Source organism: Durio zibethinus, chromosome 13 (assembly GCF_047325235.1).
Source record: "Durio zibethinus cultivar Kanyao isolate XHJ-2024 chromosome 13, ASM4732523v1, whole genome shotgun sequence".
NCBI lineage: Eukaryota > Viridiplantae > Streptophyta > Magnoliopsida > Malvales > Malvaceae > Durio > Durio zibethinus.
In genome coordinates, this window is record NC_143174.1 from 22227186 (window position 1) to 22241513 (window position 14328).

Consider the following 14328-nt stretch of genomic DNA (forward strand, 5'->3'; position numbering starts at 1 on the left):
ATCATGTAAATTATATATTCTTTTTTATTTCATTCTATATTAACTATCTCTTATATGTTATTTTTTAATAATAATAGATAATTTTTTTAAAATAATTTAATTTATAAAAAAATATTAATGGGGTATACTCAGCCTCGCTTGACATGAAAAATATAATAGATAAATTTTTTTAAAATAATTTAAATTATGAAAAAATATTAATAAGATGTGTTTGACTCAACTTGACATAAAAAATAGTATTACGCTTGACACAACACGACTTAATAAAATTAATATGTCATATTAGATCATATCTTTAATCTTTATAGATCGTGTAAACACAATACATTAAGGAATACTACTAAACCGACACCATTCATTAACATATAAGTTAATATTTAAATGATTTATATCAATAACCCTGCTTAACCTCTCTCAGGCAAAGTATAAATAACAATTGACCCGCCAATAATTTGGAGCCCTTGCCTGCACGCCATGTCACCACCTCATCCCCGTGTCAAAATATTCGTTGGTTTCCCTGTTAAGATAATTTCGTCTTATCCTTTTCGGAAGGCCCACTAGTTGATTTATTAGAATTTCTTTTAAAAATAGATTTTCTCCATTTCCAAAAATGTTTCTTCCTTTAGTTTAGGCTTGAAATACATGTTTTCGTATTATATTTTACATCATATTTGATATATATAATAATATAAATTATTAAAATATAAATATAATATGTTTATTATATATATTATATGTAATATAATATAATTAATATGTGTATAATTTATTCATTTAAATACAATATAAATAAATATAAATAATATAAATATACATAAACAAACATAATTAATATAAATATATGCTAATATACATAAATAGATATAATTAATATAAATATATGCTAATAGATACGACTAATATAAATATATATAAAACACAATTAAAATAATAAACAACTATAAACTATCAATTATTTACAACTTAATAAACTTGATATATTAATAATATAAAAAAATACTCGTATATTAAAAAGTGTAAAAAATTCTATATCCATTTAATATGCATTTAATTTATATTTAATTTTAATATATACATTACCTAATTATATTAGTTTTTAAGTATCAAATTCAAAATTTTGAATTATTAAAAATTAAAGAATAAAATAATGATGCATAGGACTAGCATTATTTATAGGATAAATTATATAAATATACCTTATGCTTAAACACAATTTGAAATTACTCCTTAAGGTTTAAAAAGTAACCCTTAATTACATCAAAATGTGTATCCGTATCAATCCGTTAGTTTTTACTAATACTGTTAAACCTAATCGAATAAACCCTAGCTTTTCTCTAATTTTTTTGTTTGCTATTTCTCATATTCAAACTTTTCAAAAAACAATTTTTTCCCTTTTTCTTCATCATCAATTCTTTCTTTCTCTCTAAAATCTAACAAATTCTCTCTTTAAAAACTAAACAAATGAAATTCTCTAAAATCAGATAAACTAGACAAATGGTAGCAATTTTAACAACAATCAAACTGGAAATAAATGTCGATGGACAATTATATTTTTTATGGAAATAAGGTTTTTATAGCTATCATTTTAGCTTTTGATCATCTTTTTTTTCAAAGATCAAAATATTCAGGTTTATTTTTCACCTCCTTTCTATTGTTTGGTAGCATTTTTGCATATAATTGAAATTTGAGAATTGATTTTTGTATTATCGTATCATATGAGGCCTAATAACCACCCAAATGGCCTTTTTAATGAGAACAAGTTCTCTGACATTGAAAAACCCAAACAATGCTCATACCTTATAACTCAGTTGTAGCACATGAATGGTAAATGTTTTCAAGAACCATAACCATCAAACCATCAAAAAAATTATACGTATTAGACCATTAGTCAAAAGATATGATAAAAAGAAGTATAGGGCCATCCCTTAACCTAGGTCTGTAAATCTTAATTGGTTTTCAATTTTCGTGTTAGTATAAGTTTGAGGGAATAAGAGTAAATCTTATAACAAAGATGCAAGAAAAATCAAGAGATATAGAACATTTGATTTTAGAGAGAGAAAATTTCTTTGATATTAGAAAGAGAATGAATTGATGATGAAAAAGAAGGAAAAAAATAAAATGTAAAAAAAAAGTAACAATTTTAAGTAAAAAATAATAAAATAAATCATAAGATAGTTAAGTATTACTTTTTAAACCTAAAGAGATAAACTCAAATCATATTTAACTATAAGGTATATTACATGTAATTTACTCTTATTTATATTGCATTTATATTATTCGTACTAAAATAATTTTATAATAATTATTAAATAAATATCATAATTAAATGTTTAAAATAATTTTTATATAGTATTGAATAGCTAATTAGGTATTATAACTAAAAAATTTAAAATTAAAGTAATCTTTATATGTATATATTAAATTAAAATAAATAAAAAATGTATTAAACATGTGAAACATATTAAATGTGTATTTGTATAAAAAAATTAAATTAAACATATTTTTGATTTCGTGTTACGTGTTAAATGTATATTTGTGTAAAATATTTTATTTGAATGTATTTTTTCTATCTTATATGTATTTAGATATATTAATATTTACATAAATTATATTATATCGAAATTCATATAATCATAAAATATATATTTTAAATATATATATAGTTTTTTATATAATTTTTATAATATCATCGCGTTGAGTCTGAAATTATTAAATGTGCTCTCGTTTCGTCTCCCATTGCCAGCTCCTCCTCACAGTGCTGCCAGATGTATCTATATATATTTCATTGCGGTTTTTCTTTGAGGTTTTCTGTCTCCTTGTCCTAGATAGATATTGAAAAGGAAAAGGAAAGCCATAAGTTTCAATAAAGTTTCCCGGAATTATTTTATCCTGGAAAACTTAGCCGGCATGTCAACCATTTTGATTCACAGAACTCAATTCTTGACTTTTTCTACCAATGGATCGAGACCCCGCCTTAAATTTCAAAGAATTTCTCTCTCTCCAACTGTGTAAGTTTTTTTTTCCCTTTCGGATATGATTTTTCTTCAAGTTAACAATCTGGAGAACTTTGGCTTTTGAAACCGGATATTTTTCTATGTTGAAAAAATTTAAGGTTTTCAAAATTTTTAAAAATTTTGTCTTTATCGTGCTTTCTTTTTAATTTAATGAATTTTTGATGATTTGTTTTTGGGTAATAGATTTGGAAAATTTGATACTAAATGAACCGGCAGGGTGAAAATGGAAGAACTTTCGGTGCAGCTTCAAACGTCGTCAATTCCTTAACTTGACAACTTCAAGACCGTCTAATCTTAGGTTTGACAAGCTGCAACCGTCGGATCAGGAGCTGAATCAAGATAAAATATTAGAATTTGGAAAATTCGTGGCAAGAGAGGCAATCCTTGATGAAGAATTATGGTTAGATTTGCCATGCCTAACCATAATTCTTCTTCTTCCCCTTTTATTTGATGAAATTGACCTTTTTGGTGCTGATGATTTTTGTTTTTTTGTGGTAGACAGCAGCATGGCTGAGAGCAGAAAGTCAATGGGAGGATCAATCAGGCAAAAGGTTGGGATTAAATTTCTCAAATTTTCTTTTTGGAAGTGAATGAATAAAATTTGTTTCATGATTAGTCTTATCTGAAGAAATGAATTGTTAAGTCCTTATTAGATAGCTAATTGTGGTATAGAGAGATATAGATTCAGAGGAGTGGCTTTTTTATGTTATGCAAACTTCTTGACCTCATTATGGAAAAATGTAATTATTGTGTATAAATTGTTTCAAAGTTTGATTGTGGAGGTTTATTAGCCAATCTGGTTTAGAGGAAGATAATTCTATTAAGATGTTGACAATGGACTTGATACGATTCCAACTCCTCTGGTTGTATGCAGCCTCCACGGTCTAATGTTTTCCCTTTTTGCCAATGTATATGAAAGGATGTTGGATGCCCCTCATTGTAGCTATTCCTGATATATACAGCTATGTTGATAACTTCAAAAGGAAATCTGCTGTGCAGATAGGAGATAATAGTGTCTTCTATTAATTGCTTATAACATATGAATTTTGGTTACATGTGAAATGCTTAGAAATTTCCTTATTTTATAGGAGTTAAATGCCATAAAAAGGCCATACAAGGGGCAACATGGGCCAACATATACATGTGTTGTCACGATATGATGTTTTTATTTTTTCCCCATATTGGTATTCATTTCAATGTGCTTGTTATCTCTTTCGGGTGGGGGTTGATGAATTTAGAGCTTCTCTGTTTCTCTTCATTACTGGGATACAGTTCTTGTGTTATGTTGTTGTTTTCTTTAGACGAAGAGTCTTGTACAATGCTTTGATATCAAATTATCAGGTTAAGAAGGAGGAGAAGAATGTCAAGCGCACCGTGCTGAAAAGCGTAGTTGGAACCCTTGATTTAAGCATTACGCATTTGTTGCATGGAGAGTCTTTTCCTGGGGTACGGTGCATACTCTTTATATTCAGAGTTTCAGACTGCTAGTACTTCATCAGTCTAAATAAATAAGTTGTTTGTTAATCTAGTTGATCTGAACCTCTTGCAGGAACGTGAAAAGCAACTCTTCTGCATCGTCAACAGTAGAAACCTCAATAAATATGTTTACATTTCCAACTTATGTGTAGCAAAATCAGCCCATCAACAAAGCATTGCTAGCAATATGTTGTATTTTTGTCATTGAATCAGCCAGATCAAGTGGTAAAAATTACAAGCATTTACTTTAGAAGCACCTCATCTGGTTCAATTGGAGGGAAAATTTCCCTTCTAAGTCAGTCCATGGGTTGCGGGTGTTGAACTAGTATATGTGCATGTGCATAGAAGCAATGGAACTGCTCCCGAACCGTACCAAAAGATTGGTTTTGAGGTAATACCACTTTATCCACTCTGTTTTACTTTCTGGTTTAATTGTGTGCTCTTGTGTCAATTTTAGCATGGGGCTGATATACATTTTGCATTCTCCATCAGATGGTTGAAATAGCAAGTTTCCAGTTGTTAAAACAGCAGATGTACTTTGTTTTAAGACAAAATTCTGTTGAACACAAAGTCATGAGCATCTTCTTCTTTCTTTTTTTTTTTTTTGAATAAAAAAAGAAACACTTACATACAGCTTGTAAACTTGAGGTTTATGAAGGACCGATGAGGGGAAAGGATTCAGCCAAAAATGTAATCTCCTGACAGTACTGCTCAGGGATTTCTATAATCAGAAATTGTAAATGCCGTGAATTTCTTATATGCTTTCTGCTTCCCTAAAAAATAAAACAAACCACGTGACGGCGAATTGAAAGAAGTTTGTTGGATAATATTGTGTACCATTGTACTCTGAAGCCTGCAAAGAACTTTCTTCTTTTCATAAAACTTCTCCATTGAACATGTAGGAAAGGATGTAGAATATATAACTTTTTTTTCTCGGTGGCGACTTTAGCCGATCTCTCGGCAAGGAATTGGAAGAAAAGATCGATAGAACAGGAGATGAGAAATAAGGCTGCCGAGTTTACCTTGTTAATGTCTTTTTCAAGTTTCATAATCTTTCTGACCCTTTCCGTCAGGAATTGCAATTGGATAGGATCAATGGCCCTATGTTCTACCATTGACGGGATGTAATGCAAGGAATTATGTCTTTTACGAAGAGAAAGCCTTCGGTTTGAAGGGGTTGAATACTCATAATCTACCTTTTTTTTTAGTTTTTAATTTTTTGTCTTTTAAGATTTGATTACTAGAAATTAAAAAAATCTCACGTAATAAAATTTTATAAGATCATGTATCATGTGATGTTAAAATTTTTATAAATTTAAACGATTTTTTTGGGTAAGAAACATAAATTTAAAGGTAGATATATTATTCAATTTTTTAAATTAAAATAAAATGTATTATATTTAATAATTTAAAATAAATAATTATAAATTATATATTTAAAATGACTTAAATAAATGATCATTAATAAAATTTAAATCTAAAATTTTTTAGTTAAAAATAATAATTTTAATTAATTAAATTAATCACTTATTAATAAATTTAAACGGTTTAACATGTAAAAAAATACATTAATATATATTTAAATAATTAAAATTTTAATTAAAAATTTTTAAAATTTTAAAATTTTTATAAAATTTGACCTAAAAGTTAAGAACCGCGCAATTTATTTTAAAAGAATGCCTCAACTCTGTCAAAAACGGCTCCAATCAAGAGTTACCAAGTCTAAACGACAGCTGATTAGTGGAAAGTCTAGATTGTGGGGCCCTGTGAACGTGAAAATCTAACGTGCCGTCACTTTCTTTCTCATTATTATTTCCCATGCAGCCACCGTTTGAAAAACCAAAACAAAAGAGTCTTCATGATTTACCATGCTGCCACCATTTCCCCACCGCGTAGAATCGAGTCGCCATTTACTATATTTTCAATAGGAAATTGGCTTCAAAATTCACACCTTTATTTAAAAAATATTTTATATGGATAGGCAATTTTGTACTTTCATTCAAGTCAATTTCGGTGGCCTGGCCCCGGCCTGCCAACCAAATGCTAATTGGACATATATATCTGTCAGGCTGGATTTATTTCCATTTTGTTTTCATCATCCATGTTTATCCGTTTCTTTTTGTTACTTCAACTTTAACTAAAATTGTTTTGGTTTAACGAGGTTCAAACTTGATAGGCACTTTTTTTTTTTTTTTATTTTCCTTTTCATCATACAACAGTCTTTAATACAAAAGTAATTTAAATGATAAAAATAACTCTCTTTCATTGTTGATAATAACTTAATCTTTGTGAATAATATTTTTTAAAATAAAATTATAAATGCATCAAAATAATAATCTTAAAATGTTTTGAAAAATAATATGATAAAATTTAAAAATATCCATCATTTTATAAAAATATATCATTATAAATTAATCATTTTTTTTCTTTCACATATATCTAAAAATTAATACCACTTTATGTCATCAAACAGTGTGAAAATTTGACTATACATATGAGCTTAAGTAAGTATGCAATATTTGATTACATGAAAAAACACAATTATTTTTTTAAGAATTGTTTTATTGTAATTATAACCAACGATCATTTGATTTATGAATCGTAATCAATTTGTCCCAATCTCAAAAGAGTAGACACTGATAACATTATTGTTTTTGTCGAATCATGAAACAATAAAAATGTAAACAATATTAATATATATATTTTAACAATCTATTCTGTCTCTTTTATCTTTTAAATTATAATTAAAGTTTACACTTAAAATTTTCACTCGTAAAATTAATTTTCAATATTATTGAATTAATAATTAACTAAAAGTGATAAAATATATAAAAAAAAATAAAATTATATAATGATCGTAACAACAGTGACGAACAAGTAAATCGACACAAGAGTGACGAAGTTTAATTATTAATAAATCAAAAATCACATTCGTAGGTTATTTTTTAATAGTAAAAGATCAAAGTTGACGATACAAAGTATATTAGAAGGAGGTCCTCCTAAAGTATTAGGAAAAGATTTCTTCGATATCAGATTTAGACCCTTTCGAATATCCTACAAATATTAAAAAAAATAAAATAAAATAAAAGAAAGGTTGGAATTCTTTTGTGTAGCTTTGCTTTTGTACTTGTTACATTAATGGTGGATTTCTCTATTTTGGTATATTCCTGTACACAATGGCAACCGCAACATCCGTTCAATAATAAATTTAAATTTTTTTAATATTTAAAATTGTTAAAATTAAAATTATAAAATTAATATTCTATTAATAGAACATGAGACTATATATTAATAACAAATTTAAACTTTGTTTAAGAGCTAATTTTGTTGTTATTATAAAAGGTTTTTATAATTAGTACTATAAAATATTGTTTCCCAAATTTTCTTAATTTCTTTTCAAGATGAGATGCTTGTTTTAATTTTATTTTATTTTTAGAATTAATAAGTGAACCACGTTTAAAAAAAAAAAAGAAAGACTGCAACCAGTTTACTTATTTAAGCATGTGAAACAGATTAGATATTGAAAAACTTAGCAAATTAGTCAAAATCTGTCTAACTAATAATTTTCTAAAAATTTTATCGAACATAATAACTACTTATCATTATTTTATACTATAAATCAATACAACAAGGTCTCACAAACGCTAACCATGTTACCCTACTCTACTCTACTTTGGTTAAAAAAAATTTAAAAAAGAAACCTAAATGTCTTTTTTCTTAGAAATAAATTTTAAATTAAAAAAAAAATCGAATCATACTTTTAAATAAGTATATGCACCAATTAAAAAAACAAATGCCCGAGTGTAATTTAAAATTCAACTTAAGAGTCAAATTTAAGCCATTTATAATGCAAAATAATAGTAACTCTTAAACTATACAATCGATTTAACCTAAAACTTGAAGAAAAAAAATGTAAACCATTTGGTTAAAGTGGTTGATACATAATTTTTTTAGAAAAATAGAATTTGAAACCCTTTTCTCAAATAAAAATGATATTCGAATAAATGAAATTAATAATAAATACAAAATCCAATCATTTAGGGGCATATAAGTATATATACAATTCTTACAATTTGGGTAGATTGAAAGGACATAATATTTTAAAGGGGCTTATTTAAAACTCGTTAATTTAATTGATAAAAAAATATTTTTAATTTCAATTTATTTCAAAAATAATCATAAGAAAATACGTTCAAAATTTAAATAAGACAAAGTCTGAGAATAACTAAGATTATAGTAAAAAATAAAAGTCAAAAAGATCTGTTTCAATTTTAGAAAAATTTTTTTATATAAATAATTTATCATATTAATTTATATACTTTTTACTTAAATCATGTATTTATATTATTAAAAAATTAATAATTTATTAAAATAAATCTTTATTATTTAATTATAAATTATTATGTAATAAATAATTAATTTTTTAATAATATATTTACATGTTTAAATCGAAAGACATGCGTAACTGATTCATAATTGTTTCTTCCCATTTCCGCGTAATAGAACAACTCAGGAGGCCAATCCGGCAGCAAGGCATGACGCCACTGTCCTGTCCTAACACACGCTTATTAGAAATTTCCGAGTCATTGTTTTCAGAACTCAAAAATCCCACAGACAAAGAGAGAAATACAAGCCAGATACTGCTAAATCTCTCTCTTATTTTCTCTGCGTGGTTTTTGTTTATGAACGTTTAATCAACAGCCTTAGTCTGCATGCTTTTATTACTATAAATAAATAATTGAGTATTGGAAGATTGTAAAGAGTATTAAATTTATGGGTCACCACCATAACACCAGCGATGGCGTTTCACAGCGAGTTAACAGCCCGCGTTTCTCGGGTCCAATGACTCGCCGAGCTCACTCATTCAAGCGCAACAATGGCAACTCCCAGACCACCACCAGTAACAACACTGTTGGTTCTTGTAACGGCAATAACTTGAGCGTGCATCATGAGATTGATCTACCATTAAACTCACCCAGATCAGAGGTTGGAGCTGTGGGTTCGGTTTCAATCGAGGGGTTGAGCCAAAGAAAAGGTTTGTTGAAGAGGCCAAGTGTTGGATCTATGGTTTTGGATTTTGGGTTGAAAGAGAGGAAGAAGCTTGGGCATTGGATGTTCTTGGTTTTTTGTGGGGTTTGTTTATTTTTATGTGTTTTTAAGATTTGTGCTACTGGTTGGTTTGGATCTACTATCGAAACCGTGACACCAAATCAGGTATTTTATGAATTATTGAATTTTATGCAGTATTTTGCTATAGCTGTTTATGAATTGACTTGCACTGGTATTTAATGTAGATGGATCAATGTGAAATATGTGATTTTTTTTTTTTGGAGACTGTTAGGCTTTTTAATTATCTTGCTTGTGAAATTAATGGGTGATTATCTTGTGCACTTCTTCCCTTTAGGAAAATATTTGTTGATACAAAGAAGAATTTAGGGAGTAACATATATATTAGTTGCTGAAGCATTGTTTTGCAATGGAAGACCACAAATTAGCCTAGGAGTAGAGAAGTTGCACTCTTCTTAATCAAATTTGGGATATTTGGATAGAAACATGAAGTTCTGCTTCTAATGCTGGTCTGATTCTGGATTTTTATAGCAGAATATTCAAGTTTCGTTATATGGGGCGTGGCCTGAGTGTGAATTTCACCTTCTTTTAGTTGAGGACTAAGCATGCTTAGTATATCCCTTGGAACAGAATTTTGAGTCAACTTTTGTGCAAAACATTAATTTTATGTTACTCCATATATTTTTATTAACGCATAGGATATGTTTTAATTCTAGATAACTTGTAGAACATTGTTTAAATTGTTCGTTGCTAATTTGCTATCTCTATCATTATAATTAGGGTTTATCTAATCCCTCCAACAATCGACTAAAGCTAATGGATCAAGGCTCTCACGATTATCGATTCAGGGAGGGAGGAAGTGACTCTGATCGAATCTTAATGACAGTGACATCAGACGTAACAGAAGTAAGTTTAAAATCCATATCTTAAATTTATTGTCTCATTTCTGATAGGTTTGCAGGAAGAACATGATTAATGAAAACATTTAAAATTGATTATTCCGATTAGCAAAAAGAATGTTGAGGTTTGTTTCATTTCTTATCCAGCATTCAGGTATTTGGTCAAAACCAAATAGTGAGACTTTCACCCAGTGCATTGACCATTCAAAGAACAAGAAAAGCACGGACCATTCAAAGAATAAAAAAAGTATGGAATTCTTACTGCTTTGTTAATACCCTCTCCCTACTTTCTATGTGTGTGTTCACTGACATCTTGATTTTTTTTTTTTTTTATGTTGCAAAGTTGCAATTGATTTCTATGTTTTTGCTTGTTCTAAGCTTCTAAATGTTGCTTTCTTGGCAGAGCTAGATGCAAAGACAAATGGCTGCATTCTTGTAAATGCTAATGGTGGTTTGAATCAGATGAGATTTGGGGTCCGTTTGTTGTGTGTTTCTCATTGCTTTTTTAGCCTGACCTTCTATTATTATTACAGTTTGATGTATCAATAATTTTAGAATGCAGATCTGTGATATGGTTGCTGTTGCTAAGGTTATGAAGGCAACACTTGTCCTTCCTTCACTTGATCACACCTCATATTGGGCAGATGAAAGGTTAGTTTCTTTTTGTATTGTGCTAATGTTTCAGATTGCTTGTTTTGCACCTAAGAGTACATCAGTTCCTAATCCGATTTGACTGAATGTTGAATACTTAAGCCAATAGCCTGCATTTACATGTTTTTGGACACAAATATGCCATACTATGTATCAAAATAAATGTTGGTTTATACCCTAGTGGATAGACAAGGAAGGTATGGAATTGAATGATTCTTGCAGCCCCTCTGATCAGTTCTCAATGATACATTTCCACACTAACTACATAAGGCTTTCTTCTTGTAGCGTTAAAAAACCTACATCTATTGATATTAATGTATGGCTAACTTATGGTTATTCTCTAGGTTGACATGCTTGACATCTATTGTTGGCTACTTATGTCACACAAGAGTGTTGCATTGCATGCATTATAGTTGTATCCTTAGCTAATTGATTGGTTTGATATATTTGCAGTGGCTTTAAAGATCTGTTTGACTGGCAGCACTTCATCAAGACCTTGAAGGATGATGTCCACGTAGTTGAGACGATACCACCCGAGTATGCTGGAATTGAACCTTTTAGCAAAACACCAATATCTTGGTCTAAGGTCAACACAACCCTATCTTGTTATTGGCACATTCTATACAGAAAATAAATAATACACCTATCATTGAGGATGGTTGTTTCTGTTTTTGGCTTGAAATGGAAATCATTTGAGAACCCCATTCATACGACTGTACAAGAGGATTTGCTTGAGTCAATCATATCATACATGTATCTTGTATTACTGGTTCCTTCTGACATTAGTAGCTACTAACTAATGTACATTCTTTGATTTAGGTTAGCTATTATAAGGCAGAGGTCCTCCCAATTTTGAAGCAGCATAAAGTAATCTATTTTACTCACACAGATTCTCGTCTTGCCAATAATGATATCCCAAGTTCCATACAAAAGCTGAGGTGCCGAGTAAATTATAGGGCACTAAAATATTCGGCTCCAATTGAAGAACTTGGAAACACGTTGATTTCTAGAATGCGCCAGAATGACAGCCCTTATCTTGCTCTGCATTTGAGGCAAGTAAAATAAATTTATTTCTTATGCAAATCAATGCTACTTTCCCACTTATCCCCCAAAAAATGCCACATTTCCCTTGCTCCGTACTCTTTTTGTTTGCATTTGGCATGAGTAACCATTTGTTGTCATGAAAATGGGTGTATGGTATCATCTTTACATTCATGATAAATAGCAACATTGATAACTTGATGTTACTGCAAAGAAATCAAGGCTAATGTACATTGTTGCTTTTATTTGTTTAATTTGTAGGCATGAGAAGGATATGCTTGCATTTACTGGCTGCAGTCATAGCTTGACAGCAGAAGAAGATGATGAGCTACGTAGGATGCGTTATGAAGTCAGCCATTGGAAGGAGAAAGAGATTAATGGAACAGAGAGAAGATTGCTTGGTGGCTGTCCACTGACCCCTAGGGAGACTTCCCTCTTGCTCAGAGCATTGGGTTTCCCACCAAGTACTCCGATTTACTTGGTCGCTGGTGAAGCTTATGGAAATGGAAGTATGGATTCTCTTAAGGAGGATTTTCCTAACATCTTCTCTCATTCCTCCCTCTCCACAGATGAGGAGTTGCATCCTTTCAAGAATCATAAGAACATGTTGGCTGGTTTAGACTATGTTGTTGCCCTTCAGAGTGATGTATTTGTTTATACTTATGATGGAAATATGGCAAAGGCAGTTCAAGGACATAGGCGATTTGAGAACTTCAAGAAGACTATCAGTCCAGACAGGTAACTTGCTACCTATTAGATTGGAACTATTCTTAACCTTTTTGATATGGTATGGTTGTTTCCATTGTTTTTTTGAATGAATAGTTTTATAGAATCTAATCATTGTCATTTCCAGACGAAATTATGTAAAACAATTATCAATCTGTTGGTGCAGGATGAATTTTGTAAAACTTGTGGATGAATATGATGAGGGAAATATTTCTTGGAAGAAATTCAGTTCCAAAGTGAAAAAGCTTCATAAAGATCGAGCCGGAGCTCCGTATCTTAGAGAGCCTGGAGAATTTCCAAAACTGGAGGAGAGTTTTTATGCAAATCCTCTTCCAGGATGCATCTGTGAAAGAAAAGAAGAAATTTAGAAAGCTAAAACACAGCTTCTGCAATTTTGTCTTAAATCTTAATGCTACAAAGTAAAAGCTCAGCTAAAAAGGAGGGTGTGCTGGCATTGTTTCAGACATACCATTCCGGAAGGATGGAATCGTGTAAATACCGTTCAAAATCATGACTCAACTCATTGGTTGAAAAATGCCTGCTTGAGGGTGAAATTCCCTGGGTAGCATGTAAACTAACACCTTAATTCATCATCAATGGCCACAGCAGATAGGTCAGGCATACTGTTCTCAAGAGATACAGGTGAAAGATAAATATTCATTTGGTGGAGTGGATATCCTTTTTTGTCCACGGAACTATCCTTCAGAAAGAAAATTTTGTTTATTTTTTTGTCTATTTTCCTTCTATTTTCATAAAAAGATTTTCTTTTATTTTCTTTTTCTAAAAGAATTGGTTTAGGTTGTGTCAATGAGTTGGCTTTTTCCCATGCCAAAGTTAGAGTTTGAATAACTGATGGAAATATCAGAATTTGATACTCATTGAATTGTATTACATCTGGACGTTAATAATACAAAAACATGGTTTCAATTAGTTTTGAATTCAACATAGTGAATAAATACCAATGATGGATGGATATGCAGAATGCACATGTTTATATTTATTTATTGTACAGAACAAAGCATGACCTTTTAATTGGTGAATATTGGCAGCTCTTGCCCTCAAGGATATTCCCATCATGTCAATTTCACTTCCCAATTTGTATGTCAAGTAACAAATGCACAATAGTCATTTAAATCTATATGGAAGTCAGTCAACCAATGTGGCTAACTCCTGTTGGTGCCTCATGGAAGCCTCAAATAGCAACTATCACTCATTTTCATAAATAATACTTACTTTAAATGGGATAAACCTTCTCTTGATTACTGATTAATGAAAATAACACCAATGGACAAGAAAGGAGACAACAAATTCTTAAAGGAATCCATTTTTAATTAAAAGTAATATTTTAAAAGTTTAATTTGTTACAATAAAAAGAAAAGGCCTTATCTATAAAATTTGAAAAAAATGCAAGAGTTTTTTAATATTTTAGTTTAAATTTTAATTGTGAACAACAT

General features: G+C 29.8%; 2 protein-coding genes across 4 annotated transcripts; both read left to right on the plus strand.

Moving 5' to 3' along the window:
• The first annotated feature begins 2718 nt into the window (after nt 1–2718).
• Nucleotides 2719–5060, plus strand: LOC111302568 (GCN5-related N-acetyltransferase 6, chloroplastic-like). 3 transcript variants are annotated; one of them, XM_089742060.1, is made up of 5 exons: nt 2719–3008; nt 3231–3414; nt 3513–3565; nt 4356–4460; nt 4564–5060. In XM_089742060.1, the coding sequence occupies exons 2-5, from the start codon at nt 3402–3404 to the stop codon at nt 4696–4698; spliced, it is 306 nt and encodes a 101-aa protein (XP_089598186.1). In that variant the 5' UTR covers nt 2719–3008; nt 3231–3401; the 3' UTR covers nt 4699–5060. The 3 variants fall into 3 exon arrangements, 2 of the variants coding, with proteins under 2 accessions (XP_089598186.1, XP_089598187.1); XM_089742061.1 differs by having other exon boundaries at nt 2779–3008; nt 3198–3414; XR_016326609.1 differs by lacking the exons at nt 2719–3008; nt 3231–3414; nt 3513–3565 and having other exon boundaries at nt 3588–4460; nt 4564–4881; nt 4983–5060.
• A 3904-nt stretch (nt 5061–8964) lies between these two features.
• LOC111303056 (O-fucosyltransferase 35-like) lies at nt 8965–13817 on the plus strand. Its single transcript, XM_022899060.2, has 9 exons — nt 8965–9704; nt 10338–10463; nt 10604–10703; nt 10860–10930; nt 11019–11107; nt 11561–11693; nt 11927–12159; nt 12410–12886; nt 13041–13817. Exons 1-9 carry the CDS (start codon nt 9264–9266, stop codon nt 13240–13242), a joined length of 1872 nt encoding a protein of 623 aa, XP_022754795.1. The 5' UTR covers nt 8965–9263; the 3' UTR covers nt 13243–13817.
• The last annotated feature ends 511 nt before the right edge of the window (nt 13818–14328 follow it).